This window comes from Carlito syrichta, unplaced genomic scaffold (genome assembly GCF_000164805.1).
Source record: "Carlito syrichta isolate Samal-C Ts95f unplaced genomic scaffold, Tarsius_syrichta-2.0.1 Scaffold309883, whole genome shotgun sequence".
Taxonomy (NCBI): domain Eukaryota; kingdom Metazoa; phylum Chordata; class Mammalia; order Primates; family Tarsiidae; genus Carlito; species Carlito syrichta.
Genome location: NW_007253979.1, coordinates 176,452 through 187,711, shown reverse-complemented (window position 1 = coordinate 187,711; position 11,260 = coordinate 176,452). Strand labels below are relative to the sequence as shown.

Genomic DNA, 11,260 nt, shown 5'->3' with positions numbered 1-11,260 from the left:
CAAGATAAGTTTAATGAAATAGATTAATAAATCATATTATATTCCTATAAGTATATTTCATGTCTATATGTTTATGTATACTTCATTTATATATGCATATATTACATCTTACATAGACATATATTTAATGTGTAAATAATATAATAACTGATTTTGCCAGGTTAGTGATTAAAATACTTCATTGTATATGTTATCACATACTCATTTCCTTGGCATTTTCCTGACAGTTTTATTTCACATAAAATGAACTCATCAAAAATAAAAGTTTCTTAAAATACTTTGGATTTTGCTACAATGAGTGACTTCATCTACCTTTGACCCACATACTACTCTCCTGGAAGATAGAATTTAGTAAAAATTTATTAATGTGTAATGAATCCAAGAGTGGTAGAAAGGGTGTCAGGCAGATATCCATCACAGTGAGGAGTTAATATCTGTATCTGCATTACATTCTAATTGATGGCTCTGTCTGATGTTTGAAAAGCGTTAAATTGCTGATGTGCATGTGATGGAATGCCTATTGTCAGGCTAGAGATGAAGACTTTGCCTCATCATTAGGATTGGTTTCTAGATGATTTATAGATAAATGACTTTGAATGTTTGTATTGGAGGTCAGAATTAGAGATCTCATATTTCTATAGTAACCCCCACGTGCCAAGTTTTCCTTGAGGATAAAACATGCTCTACAATTCAATTTTTCTTTTTTTTTTTGAGTTGGAGTCTCACCCTGTCGCCCAGACTGGAGGAGTGCAGTGGCCGCTCCCAGCCACCGCAGCCTCAACCTGCTGGGCTCCGGCGATCCTTCCACCTCAGCCTTCCAAGTAGCCAGGATTACAGGCGTGCGCTACCACACCCAGCTGATTTTTTGATTTATTGTAGAGATGAAGTCTCGCTGCCCAGGCGGGTCTCGAACCCGCGGGCTCAGGCAATCCACTCACCTCAGCCTCCCAAAGGCGCGGGATTACAGGCTGAGCCACCGAGCCTGGCTTACAATTCAATTTTTAAAAGACAAAAAAAGAAGACTTCAAAGAGAGAGAGAGAGAGAGAGAGAGGGAGAGAGAGAGACTCTGATTCACTGAAATGGGAGAAAAAAATCTAGAGAACTGCATTGGAACAATGTCTGAGTAAATTAATCAATAATGTATAAGCTGAACAGTTAAGGTAAATATCTCAACACTATGCCAAGACAGAAGCAATTCATTGATTTTTAGGCCAAAGAAGAAAAACTTGACTAGTGCTAGGAAACAGCAGTTTACAATGCACATGAAAACAAATTGGTTTATAAGGTATTTAACAGTAGGTTACTGCCAAGTTTTAGTTATATTTTTATAAAACCATAAATCACTTAGGGAGTATGTACCCGAACAATATTTTTATCAGTCCTAAGATGGTTATTCAATTTTGAACCTCAGTTTCTTCTTCTGTAAGATGACAGAGTTAGAATCATCGGATTTTAAAGATTATTTATTCTACTACTTTCAGATTTTTCTGTCTTCTAGTATTTTATCTTAGCCATTTTCGTTCAATCAAGTATGACTCAGTTTCTTCCTCTATCAGTTAATCAACCATCATCGAACCTTTGTAAATAATTATCACTACTCCAAATGTTACTCCCTTTCTCAGCGTGTTTTGATGCCACCAAAGACAGAATACAAATCTGCACTTTCTTGAATCATTTCGGAAACAAGGCTAAGCAAGAAGGAGGGAAGGAGAAACAGAGGGAAAAAGAAAATGTATGCAGAGCCATTCCTGATATTAGTATAATACATACATATAACACCTGTGTGATAACCTTTAGTGTATCATGTGGTGATTTTCATATTATAGTCTTTACCTATAGACTAAATGTAAATCAGCAGAAAACAACCAAACAATTATAGTGTATGTGTGAATATTACACAAACTCCTTCCTGTCTCTGTGATGTCTTGCAGAATTATATCATTTCTTCTGCTTTTTTTAAACTCATTCTATTTCTTCCACCAATCCTTGAGAATTCTGTCTCTTCTAATAACAGAAGTGTTCCTTCATATAGCCTATCTAATACTCAATAGATGCTTTGGATTTACTGGCCCCACTAACCCTAATGACAACATTGAGATCTATGAGATTTATATTATTATCATGCACATTTCACATATGGAGATCCTGGGTTGCAGGGAAGTCAAGTCTTTTGCCCAACGTCACATTCTGCTAGCTTTTTCTCCGCATTTTGGACCATGTTCTTCATCCTCTGCCATGACATATCATGCCAGCGTTTTCAGATGGACCATTCTCATTCTCTCTTCTTGTCTGTATTCCCCCTGCTTAGGTACCCACCTCTCACATTCTTCCTCCCTTGACAAAAGCAATTGAGAGGTCATTTTCTCGAGGAATCATTTCCCATATTTTCTTCTACAAACAATCATCCTGGAGTTTCCCTGATGCTTTGCATGTTTTATTTGACTTCCACTTTGTTTACGTATTTGTCTCTCTGGATTGTTCCCTACCTGAGGTATAGGGACTCATTTCTTCATTGCTTATCTTAGTGCCTGACATGCATTACGTAATCATCATTACTGAGTCAACACTAGGTAAGAATGAATCCTAGATTACAAGGAAGCATATAAAAATTCTATTCAGAGCCGGACTCGGTGGCTCAGCCTGTAATCTCACGTCTTTGAGAGGCTGAGGTGAGTGGATTGCCTGAGCCCGCAGGTTTGAGACCAGCCTGGGCAACTTGGCGAGACCTCATCTCTACAATAAATCAAAAAAAATCAGCTGGGCGTGGTAGCGCATGCCTGTAATTCTGGCTACTTGGAAGGCTGAGGCGGAAGGATCACCGGAGCCCAGCAGGTCGAGGCTGTGGTGGCCGGGAGCGGCCACTGCACTCCAGTCTGGGCGACAGAGTGAGACTCCAACTCAAAAAAAAAAAAAAATTCTATTCAGAATTACAATTTTTATTTTGCAAAATTTAATATTGAATTATATTTTAACTTTTTTGAAAATTCAAATCATCTTAATTATATGGGCCTCAACCAGCCAGGACTGGAGCTACATATAGTCATAATTCTATGAATAATGCCACTCCCTTTCATAAAGTCTTTGTTTGCATTTTTTTCCTTCCCACCTCAGCCTTCCAAAGTGCTAGAATGACAGGCATAAGCCACCGCGCCTGGCCTACATTCTGTTTTCAAAAGAGATCTATTAGATTCCAGCTCGGGTAGCAGAGCCAGACCCTGTCTTTTGGGAGAGGAAAAAGGGAAAGCTGTTTATTTTAGTACTTTAGATGATTCTAAGATTAGTCAGAAGTTTAAATTAAAAAATCTGTCATTTAAATTTTAACTGAATTAGAATTTCATTTTCTATTCTGTTAGAATCAGTTATTTTCTTTCTCTCTGTTTCTTTATAGAAACGATTACAAATCTAGCATGTGCATAATCCAATATAGTATAAGGAAGCAATGTGATATGGTTCAACTAGAAACCCTGGTACCACAGAATGAGTGCAGAGAAGTTTATCATTACAACTGTGTGCTTTCTTAAGTTCCTAAATATTTAATGGTTGAAAATCTACTGACATGGTGAGCTTTTTCACCCAAAAGAGTAACTTTTAAAAATTATAGGTGACTCTCAGTATTTGGGATTCTAAAAGCATGACATGAAAAACCAGTATTGTGCTGGAGCGCCCCAATGTTCAATTATTTCAAGCTAGTCTTATTTACAAGATCCCTGTTGATCAGATTCTCTATTTTCACAATTCAGTTACTTTTTGAAGTTTGTGTTTGCATCTTTTTCATTAGGATTTACTCAGTCAACCACTATCCCCGAGGCAACTAGCTAATCAATTATCAGTTGAGCTCTGTTCTTTACCTACCTCTGTGGTACATCCAGAAAAATCATAAAACCTAGTGAGGGACTTTATAGTCCAGCTGGGACGACACATTTAACACAGAGAAAATTTACGTATAAATAATTTTAATCTGCAGCCACAATTCACCAGTGGCTAAGACCACTTGCAGTTAATTAGCCCAGTTATCCTAATACCACTCGGCAGGATGCATCAAACTGTCATCCAAAACTGTGTAGGGGAGAAGAACTTCCATCTGCCACTCCTGTAGAAAGGTTATAAAACCAAACTCTCCTAGGCCAGCCAAAGGATCCCCTCTTTGGATTGATGCCAACCCAGACTTTTATTCAAAGTTCACTGAGCCAGGCCAATCCATGTCACTAATTCCTTGGAGCATTTTGGTCCTTTCTGATAGTCTTGAAATTTTCCATTCTTTTTGGTAACTTATGACTATGTAACATAACATATTTTTGCTTCTTGGATTTCTGCAGAGTTGATACTACAGTGATTCTGCTTATTCATATCTTAAATTTGTGTTTATAAAGCTAACTCTGGCATTGTAACCATCCCAGTATTGTTTACTTTTTAGTTCCTCTTAACTTATCAAATCATAGTTTTATTGTTTTGCCCTTATTTTTTTCAATTATCTTGCAAATTTGTAAGTTTAATTTTGTCTTCATTGTAATGCATTATCCTCTGATGTGATTTCACATTTGTGACTTTTGTTATTCTCCTGAGCTTCAAAGATTAATGGTGTATGGGTGTATGGGTGTGTGTATTTGCGTAATTTTACGGTTTTTCATAGCTTTTCCACCAAGTACCTTCTACTTTTATTTTTTGTTTTTCTTTCCTATAGCATCAATAGAAAAAAGTCAATAGAAAAACATCAAATAGAAAAATCATAAAAGTAAATAATTAAATAAAATATAACTTTCTATAGGGAGACTATATTTCCCCTTATTATAATCACTAAAATTTTATGCACACCAATAGGGTTTACTGTTTTCTTTTGGTTTTTACTTGGTAAGATTTTTTTTCTAATTGTGAGTTTATTTTAAGGAAATATATTTCTCTTGTTTGCACAGATAGAAAGATGGCCTATCAGAAGGTCAATGCAGATCAAAGAGCTCCAGGACACTCACAGTACTTAGACAATGATGACCTTCAGGCCACTGCCCTTGACTTAGAGTGGGACATGGAGAAGGAACTGGAAGAGCCTGGTTTTGACCAGTTCCAGCTGGACAGTGCTGACAGTCAGAACCTGGGGCATTCAGAGACTGCAGACCTCAATCTTGATTCCATCCAACCAGCTGCTTCACCCAAAGGAAGGTTCCAGAGACTTCAAGAAGAATCTGACTACATTACCCATTACACAAGACCTGCACCAAAGAGCAACCGCTGTAACTTTTGCCATCTTTTAAAAGTATTTTGCACAGCCATCATTTTATTTATTTTTGGAATTTTGATAGGTTATTATGCACATTCAAATTGTCCTTCAGATGCCATGTCTTCAGGAACAGTTGATCCTCAGTTATACCAAGAGATTCTCAAGACAATCCAAGCAGAAGATATTAAGAAGTCTTTCAGGTAGGTGTAGATGAAATGGGTGTTGGTTGGATGCATTTCTTGGGACAGATGTCTCACTGGCAGTATTGAGCTGGTGATTTTGCCGTGGTTTAAGTCACTTTTGCAAGCTGAGAAACATAACTTTCCAGCACATCCAGAACATAAACTTCAAAGAGGAGGTTGTGCATTTTCAGATTTATGATGCTGCAATATAAATTTGTGATGCAGTTTATTAATTAATAGTAAGAATTAAAACTACCATGGAGATTAAAGTCTCTAGCTCTCCCTCTTGGGAAGCCTAGTTAGGCCAAATTAGGATGCAACTATTGCCGTATATACGTGTAATAAAAACTAGGACATTAGCCATGTGATTGAAAACTTTAACAACATCAGAATAAAATAAACCTACTTTATGGGCTGAAGTTCCTGTCTTCAAAAGCTACACTGGTGTCATATAACAAGTGGATAACTTGGTAATATTGTTTGTTGTCTTATTAGCATACATGTTGAGTTGTAAAGGGTCTTCCAGTTTACATATTTAGTGAAGTGAAGAACTGGAAGGGGGAGGTTAAGTATTATCTTTCACATGTATCTTCCATATTTTCAGAAAAAGAATAGTCCTAGGTGAATCATTTATATTGTCTGTAGGTAGGTAGAGTGGTGAGGTACTGCTTCTCCAGGGTTACATTGAGTTATCATAGCCAGGACGTGGGCAGGTGTGCATTTCTAGGGATTTTCTCTTATCATGTGCATTTAAGATGCATCGTTTAATTCATGTACTGAAATACCAGGAGTATTGGTACTGATGAATTTTAATCCTCTTCCTGAAGATCAGACCTGAGTGACTTGCTTTTCCCACACTCTTCTGTGTCTGCTATTCACGTTTGTATAAGCATCCCTGGACATTTAATATGCAGATAATAACACTTTTCATAATATTTCCCAGTGTAAAAATGTTCATATTAAGTTGTACGATATGCCCTTGTCTTATACTGAATGATTGTATCAGTCAAGATCCAACGCTGAGGCCGCCCTTGAGCCCCAACCGCTGACCTGCAAGACCAGAGCCCGCCCCCCAAGGCAGAGAGGTCACCATGGCCAAGTACCTGGTCCAGATCATTGCGATCGGTGTGCAGGTGGTGGGCAGGGCCTTCGCCTGGGGCCTTGCGCAAGAGTTTGCAACCAGCCGGGCCGCAACTGAAGCCTGGGGAGACGCTGGGCACCAAGGTACAGCTGCCTCCATTCTCTTCGGCCTCAGCCTCCAGGAGGCACAGCAGATTCTCAGTGTCTCCATGCTGAGCCCTGAGGAGGTCCAGAAGAACCACGGACACTTGTTTAACGCGAATGACAAACCCGTGGGTGGCTGCTTCTTCCTGCGGTCCAAGGTGGCCCTCGCGGGAACGCGCAAAGGAGCACCTGGAAAAGGAACTCAAGATCCAGGCCCAGGAGGACAGAGAAAAGGGGCAGAATTCCAAAACGTGACTGCTCAGCTCCCCTGCCCCACCCTGCCGCCTCTAATTTATACCTTGGTAATAAATGTCTCTCCGGCAAATTTAAAAATAATAAATAAAAAGACCCAAGTATGATAACAGACAACTCCCTGGATATTTAAAGCAGAGGGCGTTTCAAGTGAGGAAATGCCTCCATTAGTGATAAAGAACTGAGAAGCCATTCAGGGGATACTGAAGGAGTCCAGAGATTAACAACAAAATGAAGCCATCACTAAATCTAAGAGAGCCAAAGGGAGTGGGGTGAAAGTTGGAAGTTTCCACATACAAAAGTGCAGAGGGGGACATGGCCCCGACTGGTGACATCACTGAAGACAGAGGCGAGAGAACTACCCCAACTTCTCCTTTCCTTTTGCCACTCAGTATCCTCACAGTTGTCCCTTTGGCTGACCCCAGTAGATGGCTGCTGACTCAGCATCTGGGAAACCCATCTTGATAGGATCAGCTCCCTGCAACACAGGCTGGAGCCTGGAAAAGTTTAACAAAACTTGCCACAAAAAGATCTAACTGGCTTAGGGATGCTATTAAAACCAAAAAAACAAACAAAAAAGAACCCTATAAAACTGTGTTTATTGTGGACATCCTTCTATTACAAAAATGTCTTCTGGAAAAGAATTCATGGCATTAATTTCTTTTTCGTATTAAGGATAATTATGATTTTCCTGAGCGATTGGTTAGTTTTAAATTGATGGGCACAATGCATCTTCTAAGCTAGCCTCCTCCTTCTTTCTCGACTTTGGCTCTTAGTAAACTTTAGGATCACATTTGTATTTGCAAATTCATAAGGAACTTCATGGTATGCATTTTGTTTACAAACTAAGGTACATATTTATTTCTTTCCTTATATTCCTTCGGCTTTCTTTGTCTTGCTTGTTGTAATTTTTTCCAGCATTATAGTGTTCTTTAAAAGCTGACATGTCTTCTTTGCAAATAGGCAACTAATTCTAAAAGCAAAATATATAATTAAATAAAAATGTTCATTATTTCCCTCAGAATGGAAGTTGTATGATAGTAAGGCTTCCATTCCACTTTTAAACTCCAAACTCAACAAAATAAGATCTATTTAAAAGCTAGCTGCAAAACATCACCCCAGGAAGCAATTATGCTGCCAGGTAGTATTCAATGACTGGACACAGATTCACAATTATGCTACCCCATCAAATAGCCATCATTTTTTCTCTATTTAGATAGCAGACATTTTTTTCAAAAAATATTTTTGATACAAATATATTTATAGTAACTTTCTCCAGATAGCATCTCCTTGTCCACAGACAACTTTACCCTTAGGCATGCTAACCACATGTCTTATTTTGGGTTCCTGCATTTATTAAGTAATCTTAGTCTTAACTTTGTACATCACAGATTTCTACTGATACTTTTTAATCACTTTATGGACAGTTTTGTGCTCTCACTGGCCCAATATTTTGTTTATTAATTGCTTTCTCTCTTCTTTATTGGTTCTCTATTCCTGCCAGTGCTCGAAGTCTGTGTCAGTTTTTGTCAAGTAACCTAGCAGTTGGGTGGTATAAAAGATTTCTTTTTTTTTTTTTGAATTGCAATCTCACTCCATTACCCAGGCTGGAGTGCAGTGGCACACTCACGGCCACTGCAGCCTTGACCTGCTGGGCTCCAAGGATCCTTCCACCTCAGCCTTTCAAGTAGCCAAAACTACAGGTGCATGCTACCACACCCGGCTAATTTTTTTATTTATTGTAGAGATGAGGTCTCACCAAGTTACCCAGGGTGGTCTTGAACCTGTGGGCTCAGACAGTCCCTTCACCTCAGCCTCCCAAAGTGCTGGAATTACAGGCTTGAGCCACTGTGCCTGGTCAATTTTTTTTTTTTAAATAATAGATTAGACTGCAGACACATGAGGGAATGATGTCATCTAGCAGACATTGAATAATTGCTATTTTGGGGGGAGAAAATTAATGCATGAATAAGTAATAAACAGATCTGTGTTTAATTTATCAATCATATTATATATTTTGAAAATCATCTTACACTTACATATTGAACATTTGTATATCTAACTTTGAATTGTACCCCACATCTTTAAAATAAAAAATTTAAGTTAAAAAAAGAAAAAAAAGAAAATCATCTTACTGTGAAAATTTTTCATATATTGTTATTGTATTTAAAACATTATTATAAATGTATCATCACATAATATAATATTTTAGGTTATATAATTATATTGTAATTACTCAGAAGATATGCTGTGTTCTGATTTTAAATAAGTGACATTCATACCAAACAAGACACAATGAAGTATCACTACTTGTGTCTCCATTCCAGCTGAGGCATAAAGACAATTGATGCTATATTTTTGAGACCAGCTTGTAGAGCTTGAAAAAAAAAATGATAGCATAGACCCAGAGGTGATCACTCATTTGTGGTCCATGAGAGGCAGGAGAAGCTAAGGTAAAGGACAGTGGAGAAAGAGAAGAGTTTTGGAAAGAGCAGCTGATGTGCCCTGAATTCCAATCTCTTCTCAAAGAGGAAGCCCCAAATCTGGTGGAGAAAGTTTAACAGAACTTCTCAAAAGAACTTGACAGCTCCCTCACATAGAATGTCTAACTCATACTGGAGAGCTCTAAGCAATGGGAAATAGACTGGCTAGTTGCTGATAAAAGTGCAAAAGAACAGGTGGTTTTCTGAGTGCCTATACCAAAGATTGTTTCTATGGACTCTATCTTGGCTGAGAGATAGAGACAAGGGGACCCTGGGGAGGATATGAGGCTAGAAGTGTGGCCAGATGCTCAGGGGACTGTAAACTTTAGTACTTGTGTCAAAGGAAGGTGAGAAATCTCCAGTCATAAAATTATTGTGTCTCCAGAGCACACACAAGAAAAAAATTCAACTGAGACCTCCTCCTAGGTTCAGAATACCATGCCAACTCATGAGAGTTTCCATCAAGTGAGAACAGAAACTTTTGCTTCTCATTTATGTATTTGTACTTGCTCTGTTTCAACCCTGGAGGTCTTAGAAGCTCTGAAGGAGGAGGTGTAGAAACCAATCCCAGCACTTTGGGAGGCTGAGGTGAGGGGATTGCCTGAGCCCACGGGTTCGAGACCAGCCTGAGCAACTTGGCGAGACCTCGTCTCTACAATAAATCAAAAAATTAGCCTGGCATGGTAGCACATGCCTGTAGTTCTGGCTACTTGGAAGGCTGATGCGAGAGGATCACTGGAGCACAGCAGGTCGACGCTGGGGTGGTTGTGAGCATGCCACTGCACTCCAGCCTGGGCGACGGAGGGAGATTCTGACCCCCCAAAATAAAAAATAAAACGCAAAGCAAAGAAGAAACTGATTGCTCTCCCATCTTTGACTACAAGGCTTCCAGTCAGGAGATGGCCAAAAGTGGGAAAATGTTCAAAGTTCTGACTATTAAATGATACTGGAAGTTTTAATTACTCACTGGAGAAATTCAAGTCATTGAACAGTGAGCAGAATTGCAGAAGTTTTTTTCCAAGAACAGGAAACAAAAGCAAAAAAACTAGCTCCCGTGAATAAGTGTAAATGGGGGAGAACAAAGAAGCTCTATGGTTGCATTCCCTGACTCATGCCTGTTCACTGTCAAGGTTGCACATGTGTTATTTTTATGTAATATGTTTAGAAAGATCATATTTGAATAGTGTGTTGATTTATAGAGAATTATTGCAAGCTGTATTGACTGTATATCTAGTTTAACAACTTAGCTTCCCAGTAATAGAATCCATATAATAGGCTCACTTATGCCAAGTACTTGGTATCATGTAGATCAAATAAAAGAAAATAAGTCAGAATTTTAGTTACACTTGATGTAGACATGGTCAAAATTAGCATAGAGACATGAAGACCATGTGGTAAATGGGTAAGTGTGTGCGTATGTGTATGTGTATTAATCAGTCATCTAACAGTTTTCTCTTGGTCACTTTTTCCTTTGCTTAACTTGTTGCTATTTAGAAAAGGCACTCAGTCTTTTAAGTTGTTAGTTTATTGCTTCCATATATCTTCTGTGTAGGTGGGTGTATATTCACATGCATTAGATTCAAATATATCATTAAAATTTGCCTTAACATATACATTTGGTGTCTTGGAGCAGTGACCACTTGGATAATGCAAGTTTATTGTAAGCATCAAAACAGGAGACTGTGCACACACACTAGTCCATGAATAAAAATTATTGATTTACCAGGCTTTATTGATAAAAAAAATCTGAATCCAGTCAGCTCTAGGGTAGCCACAGTTTTCTGATTTTCACTTTTGACTACCAAAGCTACTTAACTCCCTTTCAGTGTATACTAGTTTTTGTCTTTATTCTTACCTCTTTTCCCAATATCAACTGCTATATTCCCCCAATACATTATTTCTCTAT

General features: G+C 38.4%; 2 protein-coding genes across 2 annotated transcripts in view; both read left to right on the top strand.

Annotated features, from left to right (window-relative positions):
• The first annotated feature begins 4,902 nt into the window (after nt 1-4,902).
• The window catches only part of LOC103270609 (inactive N-acetylated-alpha-linked acidic dipeptidase-like protein 2), a 180,077-nt gene continuing 173,719 nt past the window's right edge, over nt 4,903-11,260 (top strand). The window contains exon 1 of the mRNA XM_008068139.1: nt 4,903-5,413. Within this exon, the coding sequence (XP_008066330.1) occupies nt 4,920-5,413 (494 nt within the window). The 5' untranslated portion in view covers nt 4,903-4,919. The remainder of the gene's footprint in view (nt 5,414-11,260) is intronic.
• On the top strand, nt 6,487-6,874 carry LOC103270608 (mitochondrial import inner membrane translocase subunit TIM16-like). Its single transcript, XM_021717598.1, is given in 2 exon segments — nt 6,487-6,792; nt 6,794-6,874. Coding segments are annotated over 2 exon segments (387 nt in total).